The following is a 21,180-nucleotide window of genomic DNA, read 5'->3' as shown; positions in this document are numbered from 1 at the left end:
AAAATACGTTGTTCAAGGAGCCACATATTTTACAAATGCATGCCACCTGAAATTAGCTGCGCATGAACATGCAATATTCCAAAAAAAAAAAATGCCAGCACTTCATAAACAAACTACACTGGTGTGCAAAACTTAAGCAACAGCAGGGTTTTTTGCCATAACTCCACGAGAAAGCAAACTGAGAGATATGAAATGCAGAAATGAAGGAGAGTATTATGCACGTAAAGCTGAAAAAGGAATACAATGCATACAGTATGGAATAAAACAAAAACAAGCTTTATTGAATGCATAGTATCATGACTCACGATTGTCTATAAAAGCGGAAGAACAACAAGCTCAATATGGGATGTACCCTCCTCTCACTGCAATGGTTGCTTCACACCGTCTCCGCATACTCAGAACCAGGTGGTGCAACATTTCTTGCAGTAGGAGTGCCCATTCCTCGATCAGCACCTGTTTGAGTTGCTGGGTGTTCTCCAGGGGATGTAAGTGTGCTGCAATGCGTCTTACCAAAGCATCCCACACATGTTCGATGGGATTTAAATCTGGGGAGTACGCTAGCCAATCCATTCGGGTGATATCTTCACTTTCCAGTAGCTCCTCAACAGCAAGAGTCTGATGTGGCCATGCATTGCCATCCATAAAAATTAAGTCTGGGCAAATGGCACCTTGGAACAGACGCACATGGGGAAGGAGTACCTCCTCACAATAGCGATCCCCGTTTACAGACCCTCTGTCGAAAACCTGGAACTCAGTTCGCCCGTTCAGCATAATGCCTTCCCAGATAAGAACTCCAGGACCACCCTTACGGCATCTTTCCTTGATGTTACTGGGATAAAACCGGGTCCCGACCTCTCTTCAAATCAAAACGCATTGAGAATCGCTTCTGGTACTGAACCGACTATCATGCGTAAAGAGGACACGACTTCATTGATCAGTTGTCCAGTTCTTTTGCTCTCTGCACCACTGTAAACGTTGGTGGCCAACTTTCAACGGGAGGCAGTGTTCAGGAAGGCGGGCGAATAGGCCCCCTTTGTGAAGGCATCTGGCCATAGTAAACTGTGACACTTGTCACCCCGTTGCTGTACAGAGTTGCTGAGCAATGGTGCTTGCTGACTGCTGTCGGCCTCTTTTCGCCTGTAGGACGATATATCGGTCATCCCCTCCAGTTGTCGTGCTCGGGCGGCCACCACCAACCTTTCTAATAGTTGTGCTTGTGGTTTGGAATGCTTTCCAAGTGCATGAAACGACACTTTTGTTGATTCCGAACTCTGCAGCTACACTTGTGACAGTATGCCCCTCCTCCAGCTTTCCGATCATTCTTCCATGTGTGAAGGCATCCAGGTGATTTCTTCTAGCCATATTTCACAAACTGACTCACTGGTACTTGCAGCGAATATGTTGAATTGTGTCTCCATCCTTCCTTTTATTCTACTGTTAAGCTGCACGCTTCAACATCACGTGTTTTGTGTACGCTCTAGTCGCCTCTGACATTTCGTTCCTGATATTTGCATACGCATGACGTTTCTATTGACTTACATGTTCATTGTACTGATCTCCAGACCTCCTTTTCTGCAATTTCATGGCTATCTGCTAAATTTTTACATTGTTGCTTAAGTTTTGCACACAAGTTTATATCATAGTCATTACATGCAATTTAACATGATCAGTTACTGATACTGATGGAATCCCACACCATGAGTCTACATTAATGAACTGCATGGCAAAAGGATCAGCATGATTACCATATTGTTTCAAACTCTCACTCATCAGTCATCAAAGCTAAAAGCAGAATACAGATCAGACATTGAACAAATCAGTTTTAACACAGCACTATTTCAAGTGTTCTCAGTGACAATATAGTGTCAGTGAGTCTACAAAAGAGAATGAGGCTTATTTCAAACATGGCTTAGAGATATTTGTACTGATATTACAGCATCTAAATCTGCAGATTTATGTCACACAATTTCATTAATTATGTATCTTGGGGTTGTTGATGTCACTGTGCATGAAATTACACACAATATTTTATGTATTAAGTTATTTATGCTAATGTGGCAGATACACTCTACAACTTGACTTACAATAGGCTATAATCTGGAGAAAGAAAAAAATATATAATGTAGGCAGTCCAGCATTCTGGAAAAATGCACCACTTACAGAAGGAGCAGTATCATAGCTCACTGTCTGTCTAACTAGTTTCGCTTCTGTGTCCAGTTGGAGGTTGTTAGAATAGAGTCCTCACACATTTCAAGTGGAGGCAAGTCAGGCGAAAATTTTATTGTAAATTTTGTTTTGCACAAATGCTGGCTGTGGGAAAGGCAAAACTATACTATTAAGCAGGAAAGATGCACATATATTAATTTTACTTAAAGCAAAAATTAAGATTAATATCACAAATTCACCATTAAATGCTCCAAGATTGTATACAATGCATTTTTTTTTTCAAGATAACCCTAGGGAAAATATGTTACGGCTCATTTCTGTGGCAATAGACATTTGTAGACATTCTGTTGGAAGATGTTTTCATTGTAGACAGGAGGAAGGCAAGAATGTCTTTTAATAGCACCATTAATTATTATATACTTTGTTAATAGATTTCTAAATGTTTTGAAATATTATACGACCTTGATCAGAAAGATCATAGGGTATTGCAATAGGCAATTTTGAACGGTTAATGAAAAGTAGCTCTGAGCAAGTAATACTTCACAAATCCAGTTATCACACCTTTTTAGTCATCAGCTTCAATAACAGACTTCAAAACTATCAAATCTTAGTGGTTGCAATTATGAAGAAAAGTTCTGACAGCTTAATTCCTTTTCAAAGATAGGCCCACCAGCGGCTGAGTGGTAAAGTCACTAAACACTGGTAGTTCAGTCCGAGGTTCAAATTCCATGAACAGGCTGGCTGCATGGGCATTTTCGTGGTTTTCCCCATGTGTAACGTGTATACGAGCCAGTTTCGCTTAGAAAGTCCTTCACAGAGGCACCCCTTCCTTTAAGCAGATAGCTCTCAAGTGCTTTGCCATAATCAAACACACCACCTTTCCAAAGATTTATATTACCTGGAATGGTGACCGAGATACACGATTTCTGCTTTGAACTGAAGCATCTAACAAAACTTTATTTGATAGCAAAATAAAGAGCTGTTTTAAGTAAGCTAATGGTGGATTTATCTTAAACTCAGGCAAATCAGTTATTCTTTTTAAGTGATTTTATCTTATTTTTCAACAATAAATTCTCCCACATCAGTGAATCACAACAGAGGGTAAAAATGATCATTTCATAGAAAACCGAGACATTTCCGCTGCACAACTGTCAGTTTATGGTATAATATCTTGCCAGTTTCTCATATGCATTTTCGTAATAGGTATACACTATGGCAACCGGACATAAAATAATAATGAGATTTTTCTATCTTTTATCTCCCCATACATCCACCAAAACTGTGAATTTCTTTACATACTAGTGATTTTTTTCAAAAGGCTAATATACAACTAAAATCACCACTTTTTCTTTATCTCAGCTAAATTTCACATTTGAGTTTTGTTTTGATTAAAATTTATGGTTCAAAAACTTGCACTTTTGAAAAGTTACATAAACATTCTTATTGGTACACAAAATTTAATTTTCACTTAATACAAAAACTTTAAGCAATGAGAAATGTTTGGATACTGCATATTGTGCTTTTATATTACCTGTTGTGATATCCTTTTGATAGTAGTATCAAGATTATCTTGGCATGATGCACCTCTTAGAACAGTATCCGGTTGCTCAGCTATATGTATTTCACCTCCCAATGTGTCAAAATTTACTTCACTGATAAGACTACAAAATTCTTCAGAAAATTTTCTCTCTTTAACCTATTTGAAAAGCAATGGTATTACTTCCTAAAAAGAAGACAGTTAATGAGTCAGCTACTAATGCTGAGCTCACAAATATTAAAACAAAATTCAAGAAAAGACTAACTGAATCAGCAGGTTTAAAAAGAAACAAAAAACGAGGATTTTTTGTATCTCAGTGCACTTAAATTCAATGTCTTTCAGAAGCCAAGGTTAAAAAATCTATCAACTAAAATAGATAAATTCTAATCTTTAAACTAACATTTACAAGAAAGTATCAGAAGACATTTTGTATTATCAAAAAACTTGACGAAATAAAGAAATGTATTCAAAAACTACACAACAGTAATGCAAAGAAAAACACAAGATTTAACTCTCCACCCCCCAAAAAAAACGAATCATATGTCTATTCTTCACAATCAACATCATGAAAAGTGGTTACCTGGCAGAAAGCATTACTTCTTAATTATCAGAACCCTCATAAATATTGGCAGCTGTGAATTTGAAAAAATATATGTTTGACTATAATGCCTAATAGGAACTACACCATACATGGATACTTTTACAAATAAAAAAAATGGGAGAAAACAAAGAACTATATAGCTGATATATATATTTTTACAGCTGGTGGATAGTGTTTAGTGAAAACTGACAGGTGCTACTGCCAAAATAAGCCACTACTGTATTACTTGCACACAGACTTGTGAAATTGAAGGAGGAAACAAAACCTGTATTTTTTACTATACGACACTGATGTATAATGTCTAATACATAATAATAAAATTACTTTATTCATTTTATGTGATTGAAATGAATATGAAAAGAAATTTTGAAGCTTATTTTATGCAAATATATTTAAAAAGTTATCCGATCAGGAATTAATCAAAAAGTTCATCTAATAATTTCAGATAAAAGTAGGTTGTATATTTAATTATTTTTTAAAATTTTATTCATGTACATAAAAAAAGGCTACGGTAAATTTACTTAATGATGCAGCATTTTATGCAATGACAAAATATCTTACATTCTGAAATTTTGCAACATCAGAATTCAAAAAGAGTTTCATATTAATTTTAATAAGATCTGTCTCATGAAGGTTGATAAGAACATACATGAATAAATTATAGTAATCCACAATTTATGAAACTTTAGAGTTCTTATTATTTAGTATAAGCCAATATTTAGTTATTAGAATTTCTTTTACAAGTTTTAGTTTATGCTTATCTTAATCTACAATAACTCAGATGAAAATTCCAGATCAACATACACACGCATATTTTAACTACTATAATCTTTTTACATATGCATTTATTCAATACTTACAGTTGAAAATTTGTTTCATGATTATTTCAACCAAAACACTTATCAGAATGCTAGGAACATATACAGTGTACTAGATCTCAACTTAAAAAATTCTCATATTATTCAAGTAACTAATTATTCATATCAATATCTATTTCAATGGTGCTTTCAAATTAATCTTATCTGATTTCTTATGACTTACAATTTAAGAGTTCATGCAGTTTCTCATTTTTGGGATTAAAAAAGTAATAACCATGTTATGATACTGCAGGCTGTAAAAAAATGAGTACTAAAAGAATATAGAGGAAGAGAAAGAAACTTATTTAAGAAGTACACAAAATAACATCATTACTGTTTTCATGTCACATTACATAATTTATTACAGTTTACTGTATGTTTTCTCACAAATTTATGCAAAAAAAAAAAAAATTCTAGATATTCAGTTACTATGGGAAAAAAGTATTTCTTGGAGTTTATAAGCATAAATTGATAAATCTTGAATCTTGTCACCACTAGTGAGACTTCAGAGTTGAAACAATGACATGCAATTGTCAAACAAAATGCAATTAAAAAATCCAACCACACATAGCATAAACCATTAAGAATAAAACAGGTTCACATAAAAAGTTATTAAATTTAAAATCTGAATTTTAAGAAATTATATTTTTGTGAATATCCACCAAAATGTACAAGTAAATAAAATTTATTCCCTACATATACACATAAGGTAGTTTTTTACAAAAATTAACAACAAAAAATATTGCTTTATAAATACCATAGTATCTCGCATAATTTTCCATCTCGCTTCACAGTCAAGTTTTAAAAATTTTTGAAATATTCATGTAATTTTTCTCTTTCACAATGCATTGAAACAGTTCCACTAAATTTAAAAATAGATTCTTCCACATAAAAATTATTTTTGTCTTAGTAAAAAAGACAACCTCCTCACAAACTACCCGTGAATGTCACACAGAAATTTTCCCTTCTAACCCTTGAACTTCATGTGAGAAGAACTAACCCATCACAGTGGTGCAAATATGAACTAACATTCAGTCTATGATTTTGCTGAGTACACTACACATTCACCTTTTCTAATTAGTTATGGAGGATTTGAGGCCTAAGGAGTAGCAGAGACAACAGTAAGAATGGGTGACATTCATATTACATGGAAGTAGAAATTAAAATAAAAGCTATTAAAATGTTAACATTACTATGTATTATTATTGGACTGTAGGTTTCTTTTAAAAAATACTTTTGTAATAATTATCTGTAGTTTATAAAAGACTACTTTTCATTTGTTATGTTCTTATTGTAACTGCTTCCTACCAAAATCAAATTATTTGCATAATTTTCTGTTCCCATTTTTTCAGATGATAAAATTAGTAAGAAAAGGGAAAATAAATGAGGAAATACAGTAATCAATTAGCTAACAAATAATCACAGCAGAAATGAAGATAGCCAAAAAACTAATCATAGCAGAAATGAAGATAGCAAAAACAGATCTCAAATATGAATAAAGATAAGCTATGAAGATAACTGAAATAACATTTGGCATTTCCCATCAGGGTCAGATATAGACTTGATGAGGCCTAAGCTGTTTGAGATAGGGGGTCCCCATACCTTGTGTAGCTTATATGCAAATCCAGCATTGTTTTCCATAATGATAAAGCAGATTTGACAATTAGTTTCAAAAATACTAAATCAAAGAATTTAGGTTTATAATGCTAAAATCGAATGCATGTAATGTTTGGCCTTTTGAAATGCCTGGCATATTAACACAACATCATATAAATTTTTTATTGTTCTATATTCTGGTATTAAATTATAAATAAGATATCTTACAATTGCAATAGACGAGGCTTCTTCAACATTCTTATTTTTGTCCTGAGATTTGTTCATCATAATAGCATTTCCTAAAATTATAAATGAAATAAGTTTTGAATAGAACTTGACAAGTCTATACAGATTTGATATATTTCAGAGATTATACTTAAAAGTAAGTTCAATATGATTAAAATATTTACAATAAAATTTAAGAGAAATCTGCATAGGAATTTTTAAACCCACCAAAGAAGCCTATTGTAATGTTAATTACAATAGGCTTCTTTGTAATTATTATGTATTAATGCTTGGAAGACTAAAATGAAAAAAAAAAAAAAAATACATAAAAAAAAAAAATCTATTTTACTTGCACAAAATATTTTATTGAAAATATTAACTACTCAGCAGCATGATTTAGAAGTAAAGTTGAAGCAATAGCTGAAGATTTGAATCTTTGTCGAGAAAAACTCTTACAGACAAGATAAACAAAACAGTTAAATAACACCCCATGGCAAAACAAATTCTCCTTAAGTTGTGAGTAAAATAGATTATTAGATTATAGATAGATTATTATATAGATTATAGATTATTTCTTGAAGAACAAAGCAATCATCTAACAGAAAACACAACAGTGTAAAACAAACAAGCAATGGATTTAATTGACTTATGGTTGCTTACATGCTCCTACCGATAGGACTCTCAAAGGGAAGGCAGCACTTCAAGATGCTGCAACTAAGTTTTGAATGTGTACTATCCAGGAACTTTCAGAAAATCACAAAGTTAGTGAGAAATTGTCAGATGTCACCAAAAAAATGGCAGTACCAGATGTTTTGCCCATAGTTCTACCTTGAGCTATCCTTACAATTCCAGTGGCAACCATTACAGCATTAGTAGTGTATCAAATAAACCCAAACACAATATAAAAGGCAACACATTTTTAAGATTAAATAAAATAAGCAATAAATAAACAATTATCATACAAAAGCATCTGATAAAAGAAAAAAAAATACATAAAAATAGATTCTTACACATAAAGATTATTTTAAAACAACACCCAACCACTATAAAAATGTATAAAAACCAAATTATAAATAAATCTATATAACAGTGTTAAATGAAATGGTTGCTGTAAAAAAAAAAATGAGTTTGTAATGTTTGGGTGTAAGAGTGTATTAAAACGTTGTGTGTGCACCTCTCAGCTTAGACTTTTTGTGAAAAGAGTGAGTATGGTGAACAACGAGAAAGAGTGCATGCTAAATAAAATCCAGGATCCTTGAATGTGATTCCTCATAATTATAGGTAAAATGTTCATCAGTTTAAGAAGTGAACTGAAATAAAGAGAAAGTATACAGTTAACTGGAGTATTTATTAATTTATATGTATAAAGTGAGCTATCCTCTTAACATTGGTGGTCCTTAATGCTAGAGGATCAGGACAATTTCTGAAGTACGTGAAACTTTTATTAATTCTAATTCTTTTGTTTGAGTAAAATATTAAAGAACTGCAGAAAACAGGATCTTAGGCTTACAGTCACAGAGTTAGGAAAGACTGTATCAGATAAAGCAGCAAATGAATTAATCGAGTGAGTCAAAAAATAAAAAATATTATCAAACAGATATTGAACTTGTAATAGAATTAATAAATACAACAATCGAAGATCGTAAAAGTAAAGAGCAGAGTTTACTTAATTTACAGCAGATTAGAAGTAGAAACTAAAGTACAAAACCAAAATGAGATTGATCTAGAAATTCGTTATTCTTTAGATTCCTTAGTGAAAAGTTTAAGAACTTTACCTATAAATGTGCCAACTGGGCCAGGAGGCTGGACCTTCTTTTCTTAGTTAGAAAGGGCTTCAGTCTAAAAAAACTGTCCCTGATAAATATAAATTGGAGATTCTACTAAATTTATTAGGCAAAACGGCCTCTAACATAATCACTTACATTAAAGATGACAAGCTAAGTAATTATGAAAAAGTGAAATCTATTATATTAAGAGAATTTCAGCCCACCCTTCAATTTTACTTAGAACAATTTAGAAAGACAACACAATATCAAAACGAAATTTATGCACAATTTGCTTCACGTTTAATCACGAGTTGGAATTATAATTTAAATGTAAGAGAAGTGTCGGATTTTGAAGCACTAAATGATCTTATTGTATCAGATGAAATATTTTCTACTTTTGAAAAAGAATTATCATCACACATTAGTATTGGACAAGCAGAGAAATGGTTTTGCCCATCGAAGTTAACAAAAGATATAGATCTTTATTATACTTTGTGTGGAAAAGTTCTTAAAAAGAGTTCCAGTCCATATCGTAAAGGCTATCACGAGAAAACAGTGCCAAAAGTATTAACAGATGTTAAAAGCTCAAAATGTGTTATTTGCAATCAAAATCATGCTTTGTATCAGTACTCCAATTACAAGACGATATTTGTAAATGATACGGTAGAAATAGTTAAGAAACATAATTTATGTTTCAACTGCTTAGCATTAAATCATTTTGTTAAAAACTGCAAAATCATTTCATGTTCTAGATGTGGGAAAAGACATCACATGATACTCCATTTTCTGGTGGAAAATAAATTATCGAATGAGTGTGAAAAAATAATAAAAACGAAACAGCAGCGAGAGGTTTTAGTGTACTCCCCTCTAGCACCAGTTTTTCTGCCTAACAGAGGCAATGGTCTGTTTGCAGTGACAAGTGTAAGAAAATCGAGAAGTGTTCTTTTAAGAGCCGCAATCTGGTTTATTAATGATGGTATGAGTAAGTTACATCCAGTCAAAACATTGCTTGATGTAGGCAGCATTTCCTTTTTTATAAGCAGATATGATTCCTTGTTTAAAGTTTGAACAACAGTTTCGGCATGTGTTAGAAAGAAAGATAAAGGTTATATGAGAAGTTTAGACCTTTTAGTAACACCAAAAATCATGCAAGATTTGATTTCTTCAAGAAAAATTGGTATTAAAATGCATGATTTCTGTAATATAAAATTAACTGATGACAATTTTAATGTACCAGAATGTATAAAGTATGTTAGGAGCTGAGGTTTACTTGGAAATACTGAAACAGGAACAGATTCGTAATGAAATCTCAAGTCTTATTTTGCAAAACAGTGCATTTGGGTTTATTGTATCAGGAAGCATTATATCAGAAGATCAAAACCATGTACACTGTGGGTTAATCAAAACAATGGATAACTTCTTACAGACAATGAGAAAGTCTTGGGAGGCAGAAACTGTTAAAAAAAAGATGGTAAAAAATAGAAGAAACCATAATATATGAAGAGCAGTAAACTCATAAAAGGCATAAATTAGACAGATATGTTGTAACTATGCCTTTAGGGGAAGGTCCCTCTTGCCTAATAGATTCAAAGGACATTGGTTTCAGAAAATTAACAGCCTTGTGGAAAAGATACCCTTGATTATTTAAAATTATATAAAGAGTTTTTAGCAGAGCAAATGGGACACATCTGAAAGAAATCCCACTGAGCTTAGGGTGGTATTCAATGCTTCATAACCTACAACTAAAGGACACCCATTAAACTCACTACAGTATAACAGAGGTGTGATTCAAGATGATATTTTTGCTTTAATGATTAGGTTTATGAAACATCTCTTTGCATTTACTGCTGACATACAGAAAATGTTCCACGTGATCTGGTTAATTCCAGAACAGAGAAAATTTCAAAGAATACTTTGGAAAAAAGAAATTGATAAACCAGTAAAAGCATTTAAATTAGCAACTGTGACATAGGGAACCGTAAGCACTCCATACTTAGCAATGTGCACATTATGACAATTAGGCACACATGAGTCCAAGCAATTTTCATTAGCTCCTGCAATAATAATGTCAGATATCTACATGGATGAGATTTTATCAACAGCTGAGACATTAAAGAAATACAATATAAATTAATTGAAATTTTCAAAAAAAAAAAAAAAAAAAAAAAAGAAGGCATGGGCCTTCACTAGTAGTGTAGCAATAATACCCGCTGAAAAAACTAAACATTAGAAGTCTACTGGAATCCCAAGGAAGATAATTTTTCATTTAAGGTGAAACATGAGGATGCAATTCTGCACACAAAGGGAACTGTATTATCAAGGATAGCATTTATTTCACACACTGGGATTGCTAGGTCCTATTATATCAAAAGCAAAAGTGTTGGCTACTGAAAAGCAAAATTATGCAAAAATGTTGGCTACTGAAAATAGATTGGAATGGCATTTTACCAGAAGAAACTCAAAAGGAGTGGCAAAGATTTATGAAGTCTTCATGTGCAATAAATAACTTAAAGATTGAAAGATACATTACAATAGAAGATGATGTAACAGTTGAGTTGCAATGGTTTGCTGACAGTTCTGAATTGCCTTATGGGGCAGTAATATATACTAAATCAGTCAATGTGAATGGAGAAATTAAGGATAATTGGGAGCAAATCCAGGGTTAAACCCATAAAGAAAGTCACTGTGCTGCATCCTGAGTTATATGCAGCAGTTCTTCTAGAGAAACTGATGAAAAGAGTGCAAGTAGTATTAAAATTGTACAAAACTTTTCTCTGTTATTGGATTGATTCAATGATTAAACACGGTTAATCAAGGTGGTTAAACAAGGATGTTCACCAATTAAAAATCTTTGTTGCTAACAGAGTAGCAACCATTCAAGGGATGTCAGATGTGCAGCAGTGGAGACATGTTCCATTGGAAAGTAATCCTGCAGATTTGATCTCACATGGAGCAGAACCTGACAAACTTGTTCACTGCAGTTTTTGTAGTTTCGCAGACCTGAGTTCCTTACTATTAAAAAATATCCCACCAAAGATATTCCGGATGCTGTGATCCAAAAAGACTCTTCTAGTGAACATAAAAAACTCAATAATGCTGACTCTTACTTTAAAACATTTAGTGTTATTAGTAATACAATCTTATCTGATTTTCTTCTTATAAGTAATAGTTATTCTAAACTTTAACAGAGTTTAAGCTTTATTTGCAGGTTTCCGAGAAATTGTCAAAAAACCGAAAGGCTAACAGAAGCCTTATCAACAGAAGAAATTGTAAAGTTGAGAAAATATCAATCAAATTAATGCAGAAGCAATCATTTCTTAGTGAAATCAATTGTGTTCATAAAAAAGGGATAGTAAGTTCAGAGTTAGGTAAGTAATTTGCATCCAGTCACTGATGAGAATGGATTGTAGATCGTAGGTGGAAGATTTAAACATAGTGATTTAAATTATGATAAAAAATTCCCAGTTCTTTTACCATCTAAACATAAGTTAACCGAAATCACAGTTGAATATTATCATGTAAAATATTTACATACTGCACCTTATTCCTTACTATATAAGAGAGACATTTTGGGTAGTGAAAGGAAGAAATTTGTTTCTGAGAAATTGTTGAGAAACAGAAAGGCTAACAGGAGCTTTATGAAGAGAAGAATTTGGTAAAACTGAGAAGATATTAATCAAATTAATACAGAAGCAATCATTTCTTAGCAAAATCAGTTGTATTAATAAAAAAGGGGATAGTAAGTTCAAAGAGTCAAGTAAGTAATTTGCATGCATTCATTGATGAGAATTGACTGTTGACAGTAGGTGGAAGATTTAAACACAGTGATTTAAATTATGATAAAAATTCCCAATTCTTCCACCATCCAATAACAAGTTAACTGAAATCATAGTGGAATATTATCATGTAAAATATTTACACACTGGACCTAATTCCTTACTATATTATATAACAGAAAAGTTTTGGGTAGTGAAAGGGAGAAATATTGTGCATAAGTGCATAAATTGCTTTAAAGCTAAGTCAACACAACAATTAATTGGTAACTTAATAAGGTAACAAATACTTCAATCCATTCAATACTACTAGGATAGATTTCTGTGGTCCTTTCTATATTAAATATAAAAGTCAAAGAAAGGGGACATACTGCAAAATTTATGTACACATTTTTCTTTGTTTTGTAACCAGGGCCACACATTTGGAATTTGTCACGGATTTGACTTCAGCTGCCTTCAAAGCTGCACTTAAGAGTTTGTGCCTAGAAGAAGGACATGCAGCAAGCTGTACACAGGCAATGCGAAAACCTTTATAGGAGAAAATTCAGAGCTAAAAAAGATGTTCAAGCTGGTAAATCAGCCAGACTGAACATCTTTTCTAGCTGGTAAATCAGCCAGATATCCCTTTTTCAAAATATGAAAGTTCATAGATTATTGACTAGCATTACTCTCCGTCTCGAGTTCCTAAATTTCAGAGGAATCTAGGAGGCTGGTGTTAAATCCTTTAAATATTATTGGAAAAGAATCCCAGGGAGTCAAAAATTAACATATGAAGTGTTTTTAACATTAACTGTACAAACAGAGGGAATGTTAAATTCTAGACCTCTGGTTCCATTGACTGCTGAAATGGAGGATCTAAATGCATTAACCCCTGCCCCACTTTCTCACTGGAAGGTCAATTACTTCTTAAAACTTAGCGAGATTTAAAGACCATTAATAAGAATAGGCTTAACCAATGGAAATAAATTATTTCAGAACATTTGGTGAAAATGAAATTTGCATTACCTAAGCCATTTACAACAAAGATTGCAATAGAAATTTGAGAAAGAAAACGTTAAAATAAGAGACATGGTTGCTTGAAAAGAGGATAAGTTGCCTCCATGTGAATGGTGATTGGGAAGAGTAATTGATATTTATTCTGAGAAAGACCAAAAAGTACAAATTGTGGAAGTAAAATCTTCTACAGGAAAATTCAAGAGGCCTGTAACCAAATTATGTATTTTATTTTTTAATGATTAATGTAGTTATTTTATTATGCATGTGCTTATAATTGTGAATGGTATTCATTATAATTGTTAAGTTTAATGTATAATCAGTTTTTTGCTTTTGTTCAAAAATTTAGAATTTGTGAATATTTAATCTTTATGTAACTCTAGAACTTACAAAAATTGTGACTGTAACTTGAATTTTTTGCAAATACTGCAAGTGCTGAGGCATGTTCGGCCATAACTGCATATTAAAAAGTTGTGCACGCACGACTCAAGACTTTTTGTGAAAAGAGTGAGAGTATTGTGAACAACAAACATGAGTATGTGCTAAATAAAATCAAAGATGTTCAAGCATGATTCCTGACAGTTATCGATAAAATGTGCATTAATTTAAGAAGTGAATTGAAATAAAGAGAATGTATAGAATCCACTGGAGTATTTAATAATTTATGTATGTGAACTGAGCTACCATTTTAACAGTAATATATTTTAAATGTATCTTAACCCTTTCCGGCACGCTACCTTTTAAAGTTGGAATTTCAACCAAAAAAAAAAAAAAAAATGGTAGGCAGTCTAATCAGGTCTAGAGGAGTACACGGGTAAAACTTTACCGTTTTAATCTTACTTTTATTGAAAGAAGTTTTGTTAGCTCTATGTTTTTGATATTTTTGAGCTGTAGATGCTTACTTAATTTTATTTTATACGAGGGCAATCCCCCAAAAAAAGGTCTCCTATTTTTTGGGGACGTAGAGAAAGTTTTAATATGGTTGTTGGCAACACTGTTGTGAGTGGTGCTTTCTCCGCTACCACATAAGCACGCAGGCGCTTCGCTCGGATGCTCAGTCTTGGCTTGGCAGCCATTCGAAATGGAGCTCCCGATAAACGTTACCGCCAAGTGCGAAGTGCGCGCAGTTATTCAATTTTTGAACGCAAAAGGCGTTAAACCGGTTGAAATTCACTGCCTATTGACAGAAGTGTATGGACAGTCGTGCATGGATGTCAAAAACGTTTGCAAGTGGTGTAGAGAGTTTACAGCCGGTCGTACTGAAATTCATGATGAAGAAAGGAGCGGGAGGCCATCAATTGCTGACGAGACAATCGCGATTGTTGAGTTCGTATTCGTTGAGTTTCGCGATTGTTGAGTTCGTAAAATGCGTAAAGATCGGATCATCTGGATGCTTCTGAAGCTCCTCAATGCTTCCTGAAGGGCATAGCGTCAAAGCTGGTATGACATGGGCATTGTAAAACTGCCACAACGTCTACAAAAATGCATCGACCGAAATGGCGATTATGTTGAAAAATAAAGCATTCTGCAATCTTTAAAGTGATGTAGCAATTATAGAAAATAAACAGTTCTTTGTATATCTAAAAATCTAGGAGACCTTTTTTTGGGATTGCCCTCGTAGTTTATATTTTCTTAATTGTAGATATATTAGTTTATTTTTTTCTGATTTTTAATTAATTTTCAAATGGATCAGAGAGGGCTGACCTTTTCTAAAGTGTTAAAATGCTAAATGAATTGCCTTCAGATAGTGAATGCAATACGAAATGCAGTGATACTTTTTTGGGGGTGGGGTAGCAGGCATTCCTGAAGTGCAACTGGGTAATTCTAAGTCTGCTAGGGTAATTAGAATCTAGTGTTTTTTAATTCTGGGCAAAAACTTTTACTCTACTATGCACTTTCCAGCAATGCTTGCTTCTCGAAGCTTCATTCATTCAGTCAGCCCACCTCGGGTACATCCAACAAATTGAAAAAGTAAAAGCTATTTTTACAAAATTTTACCTGTGTACTCCTCTAGGCCTGAACAGATTGCCTACCTCCTCCTTTTCTTTAATTAAAATTTTAAAAAGCAGTTCGCCAGAAAGATTTACCACTCAAAGGAAGAATACTTATGTGAAAAACAAACCGAGCACTTAATTTTAGGACTTAATTAGTGTCATTGGCATAAAAAATTTTATTTAGAAGGCTACGAATGCAAACTTCCAGCAAGTAATTCTTTTCAATCTGTTATTTTTTCGGCAACATTTAGTTGACCATATCATGTACATTAATAAACACCTTTTTACGGTAAGATCCCATAACTTTGAAAACAACACATTGTTTTTGTAATTAGACTGCTCATCCATAACTGGTACTAAATTGCGGTTCTTGGTGACAGTTTCATCATCAACAGGATACTATGTAAGTACCGTAGTTACTTTTGAAAATTAAGTTCCTACCTAAGTGCAGGTTCACTAACAGACCAAAGCTGTTGTGAAAAATTTGGGAAATCATGCACAATATCATACAGAATTATAAATGCAAATTTACTGACAGAGAATAAGCATGAGCATCCAGCCAAACACAATTAAGAATTTCAAATGGCCTTACTACTTAAATGGCCAGAGCTGTCCACATGGCATAAAAGTTCATGTTCTGTGCAAGGCAGGAGTAGTTACAGTAAATAAATAATTATAGTATCTAAATGCAGCTATGCTGAAGTTTAACATGCAAAAATGACACTTATTTGAAAGTTTTATCAAAATCTCATACTTAATGTTGTGTTCAACATTAAGTATGAGTTCAAGTTCAAGAAAACTCAGTTTTATTTCCTTAACATTTTATACTAAAAGTACAGGGTGCTTTAAACAGTTTGGTTTGTTTAATTATGGCAAAGCCTTGAGTGCTATCTGCCTAGGGAAGGGATGCCTTCGTGGAGGACTTTCTAAGGGAAACTGGCTGTTATACACATTACACATGGGGTAAACCACGAAAACGCCCATGCAGCCAGCCTGTTTGCGGGATTCGAACCTCGGACCGAACTACCAGCGTTCAGCGAATTTACCGCTCAGCTGTTGGTGGGCCTTGGTGTTTTAAAGACTGCATAACTTAATATGCATTGAGCAGCATTTTCCAACCTATGTAATTTGTCAGTATATATCTCTGATACAGTACACCTCTGTTGCTTTCCACATTTATCACTAATGAATCAATGTGGAATAACAAATTTATAATTTGAAAGGGAGGAAACCTTGTAAAGTGCACAGAAAATAGGCAGAAAAATAAAAATACCTAGAAAATTTTATTATTGGAAAACAACTGCAAGACCAAATGGCTGTATGTTAGCTGATTAGCTGACAGCTTATTAAAGAAGCAATCCACAAGACTATGTATAAAATTTAAAAAAGTAAACATCTCTATTTTTTTTAATAAAAGAGTGATGAGTGTCAGGCAAAGAAAGGATATAAAACATTCAAATAAATATATGACAACGGAAAAATGCTATACAGTGGCAATTTCTTACTCAGTTTTGCACTTAGAAAGATGCTTTTGTTAAAATTTAGCAATACTTAATAGCTTTCTATCACTTCATAACATACCTTTAAAATAGCATATAGCTTTAAAATTTGTGCCAGGTGGATAAGTAATAACAAAAAAAAAAAAAAAAAAAAAACCTTAAATGATTAGTTTTTCACTAAACTGGGAAAAATAAAACTATAAACCATGTAATCCACCCAAAGAGTTAAAAAAAAAAAAAATTAATAGAATACCCATTTAGTTGATTAAAAGAGATTTTCCTTTACATGGCTATGCTTTAAACACTTAACTGATGCTAGAAAGATCTCACTTAACTGATGCTAATGAAATTTTTTAATATGCAAATTTAAAATTAGCATATTAAAAAATTTCATTAATCCTATAATAAATACTACTGAAAACATGTAAAATACTTTTAAAAACAGGTATTTCAATACAATGGTACACTTATTAAACAAAGTATAAAAATATATTATAAATAAAAAAATGAGAGCAAAATTTTTTATCTACTGATTTAAAAAGAAATTACAATACACATTTTGTAAAAATAGAAAAACTTCCTTTTCTATAAATTTCAATGTTCTCTAGGAAACAACCATGGAAAAATTTTAGTTCCTCTTAAAATTTTCCAATTTCTGTCTTTCCAATTTTTACATGGGAAAACTATACAAAATGAATATTATCTTAATATTTCTGCCTATAGTGAATATTCATTCACTTATGTATGGCATTAAAATGGTTTAGCAAAATACAAATCCTAATATTGTCAGTCTTCTACAATTATTGAATTATTCTTACCCTTGCAAAGTGAACGCAATGATTCAAGTTCCTTTTTTGTTTGATTATGGTCTATCATCTCTTGTTCATACTGTAAAGTTAAAAGAAAATGTTTGATAAAGAAATTAGGTATGAATAATTTACAAATATTAAAGACATCTTCAAATTTAAAAATATATCAAAATGATGAAAATGTTTTGCCAAATACAACAAAACAGTAATTTCTCAAAATACAGTAATTTCTCAGTCACATACCTCTTATTCATGCATCCCTTTGCACACATTCATGCATCAGTTATACATCTGTTTTCATGGGTTCAGGACAAAGAAATGGTGATATAATCCAACTTCATTTTTGCCAACGTGTCTTAGCTTTTCAAGTGCTGTCCTTTTTCGTTTGTTTTGTTTTTTGTAACTGCACAACTAAGCTTCAGCTGCTAAAAGATTATTCATGTGAAAGTTCAGTACCAGAAAAGCTCAATTTTGTTTTGATTTGCCACAATATGACAAAGCACACTAAGGCTATTTGCCTACAAGAAGGGGGGCTTTGCACAGAAGCCTCTCAAAGAGACTCGATTCTCAAGGAGATTCATGTTACTTGTGCAAAAAAATTTGCAAAAATGCTCATGCAGAATGCCTATCCACACAGATTTGAATTCACACTGGACTACCAGTATTCAATAATCTTATTAGGTCAGCCACTCAAAGGAAAGATTTAACTTGGATATTCCTCACTACATTACAGATGAAGCAAAGTAGTACTAATTTACAAGAACTGATATCATTCATATGCTCCGTTGGAGGAAAAATTTCCTAGAAACTCATCTGCAAATTACTTCTTACAGAATTATTTTTTTTAAAAAAACTTCCTTTAAAAAATGAATTTGAAGAATAACCTACCATAGCACTGAGTCACAGAAGATCACTGGAATGTAATTTCATCAAGATCAACTAGTTTTAATGAAATTGTAAACATTGATTTAAAAAGTAACTGTGGAAATATAGATAAGAAATTCTGAATGATAATGATGAACAAAAAAGATTTAATGAAAGATTCTACAATTTTTGAGGGGGGGGAATAGAAGTTTTGAAAACTCTGTCATTACTTTACATTTACTCGTGTCACTCCAATAGGTATGATGGTTATTAACATCTGACAGCATTATATCTCGATTTGAATGCCAGACAAGGCATCGACATCTACAACTGTAGTGCTTGTGAAAAGCATTTAAATTATCCCAAACTGAAAAAAAAATTATTAATGGTCAAGAAATACAAAACAAAGCTTCCATCGCATAGATTGCTCATGACCAAAACAAGTACTTAGGGGCGTGATCTTTGTGCTCTTTGCCAAAATTAAATAATCCAAGCCAGTGAACTTCAAAAGGCTATTTTCGCCAGGAAACAGGAAAAATCAAGTAAAATAAAAAATCATACACCAACCAGCAAAATTATTACAGAGTAAATGTTACACTTCTATATGAGAGAAAAATACACTATTTATAAAAATCTTACCAGTGTAGTTTTCCCTAAATTGAATCTGCTGATTCTACCATTACATTTTGCACATGTGCAACTGAATTAATACCATTATTAGCAGTGTAAGAATTGAAAATTTAGCTTTATTAAAAGAAAACTTCTCTTATTCCTTTACAATAATCTTCTATTTTCAGTGTATGGAAAATTTCTATAAAGGCTTTTTTAATATACCATATTTGCTCACATTTCTGTCTCCCCATCTTTTTCACTAATTTCATCATACAAAAATCAAAGGGGAGAAATTACATAGTTTAATTTCTAAAGGCATAATGCTATAAGAGCATAAAAAATATTTATGGATAACCTACCTGTAATTATCACAATATTATTAATTTAAAAGAAAACCAAATTCCAATAAGAATGCTTAGTAATATAATCATTACTATATTTAATAAGATATCTTTGTTTCTACTTCCCTGTATCTTGAATTTCACCCATTCTCGCCCACTGCTACTCCTTAGGCCTCAAATTAATTAATGCTGACAGATTTGCTGTGTGTGTCATCAGCTACAGCTCAGTCTGTGTCATCTCTGTTGTTATTAGCTTTGTCACAACTCAGTCTGTCATCCCACCACCCGTGCAATGATCTTCAAAACAATCAAGAGCATTAGACATTCTCGTTAGCTTGAAGTTCATTATTATTACTTCCTTAATCAGAGCCCATACATTCAAAATCCACAAGTAAATTAATTACTAAGACTAGAACAATCAATATGTAGATGATTCCATTTTAAAATTTATGAGAAATCATTTTCTAAATGCAATGAGGAAAAGGCAAATTATGTGAAGATTAAAAAAATCTTCATAGCCTTCTGCTAAAATGCTAAAGAGAAATATATGTGAGGAGGAATATATACAAGTAAATACAATACCCCCCCCCTTTTTTTTTTTTTCTGCTGATGTTTAAAAAGGAGGGCAGGATGTTCAGTGAATTCAGCATCTCAAAAGCTTCGGATAAACTATATTCTTTACATATGCTAATTATAAACTAAAAATTCATTTCAAAAGACAATAAAATATATCCAAACACAATGATTCATTTAAAACAAAAAATTTGCAGATTTATTGATCTGTGTTTGATATAAAAAATTAACTTGAACAATAAAATAAACTCAGTTTTTCCATTAAACTAAAATAGCTCTTTGTTAGAAAGCTTATTAGTACATTTGCATTAGAAAAAAATATTGTGTTCAATCAACGAGGAAAAAATATTGTGTTCAATCAACGAAGTTGAAATTTCTAAAAATCAAAATTTTCTTTACCGTAAACCTTTGTCAAATGCATTATCTTAATTGTCTCCATTTTACTTGCCCAGCATGAGAATTTGAATTATACTTTATACTGGTATGCTACAGAGCATCAACCATACTGCGACAGTCCTCTTTAATGACAGGTTTGAAAATTCGTTCATTAAAGAAGTCAAACTTTACTTAACCACTTGAGCTAAGAAGATAATGAGGGCCATGCATGTCAAGATGCTTTTGTCTCAAACTGCGAGCAACGTGAACAGAACATCGATAGGAATCTATAGCAAAAATGAATATAACATAGTTCACACGTCGCCTAACAACGAGATTGTTTATTTCTCGAGTTATAGCTCTGGATTGCATTCGCAGACTTGGAGCGGCGTAAATGAGACACTTTACCGCTTGTTAAATTGGAGCGCACGGCACTGCAAACGTGAAGTTTAGTCTTAGCGCAAGTGGTTAAGAGAGCAAAACCTCAGCTTTAAAGTCCTAATTCTCGATAATGCTCCAGGACATGGTACTGAGGCTCTCATGACACTGCATCTATTTTTTTTAATCCTATGCCAGACTTAGGCATGACTAGTATTAGT

At 32.6% G+C, this 21,180-nt stretch overlaps 1 protein-coding gene across 1 annotated transcript in view; it reads right to left on the bottom strand.

Annotated features, from left to right (window-relative positions):
- The window catches only part of LOC118185704 (uncharacterized), an 89,262-nt gene that overhangs the window by 34,469 nt on the left and 33,613 nt on the right, over window positions 1-21,180 (bottom strand). The window contains exons 9-11 of the mRNA XM_035355592.2: window positions 17,826-17,895; window positions 6,986-7,056; window positions 3,698-3,862 (exon numbers count right to left, since the gene is read on the bottom strand). Of these exons, the coding sequence (XP_035211483.2) occupies window positions 3,698-3,862; window positions 6,986-7,056; window positions 17,826-17,895 (306 nt within the window). The remainder of the gene's footprint in view (window positions 1-3,697; window positions 3,863-6,985; window positions 7,057-17,825; window positions 17,896-21,180) is intronic.

The sequence above is a fragment of the Stegodyphus dumicola genome, chromosome X2 (genome assembly GCF_044657685.1).
Source record: "Stegodyphus dumicola isolate Sdum_Otavi_A_Nest chromosome X2, ASM4465768v1".
Classification (NCBI taxonomy): domain Eukaryota; kingdom Metazoa; phylum Arthropoda; class Arachnida; order Araneae; family Eresidae; genus Stegodyphus; species Stegodyphus dumicola.
This window is presented reverse-complemented; position numbering and strand designations above follow the sequence as displayed.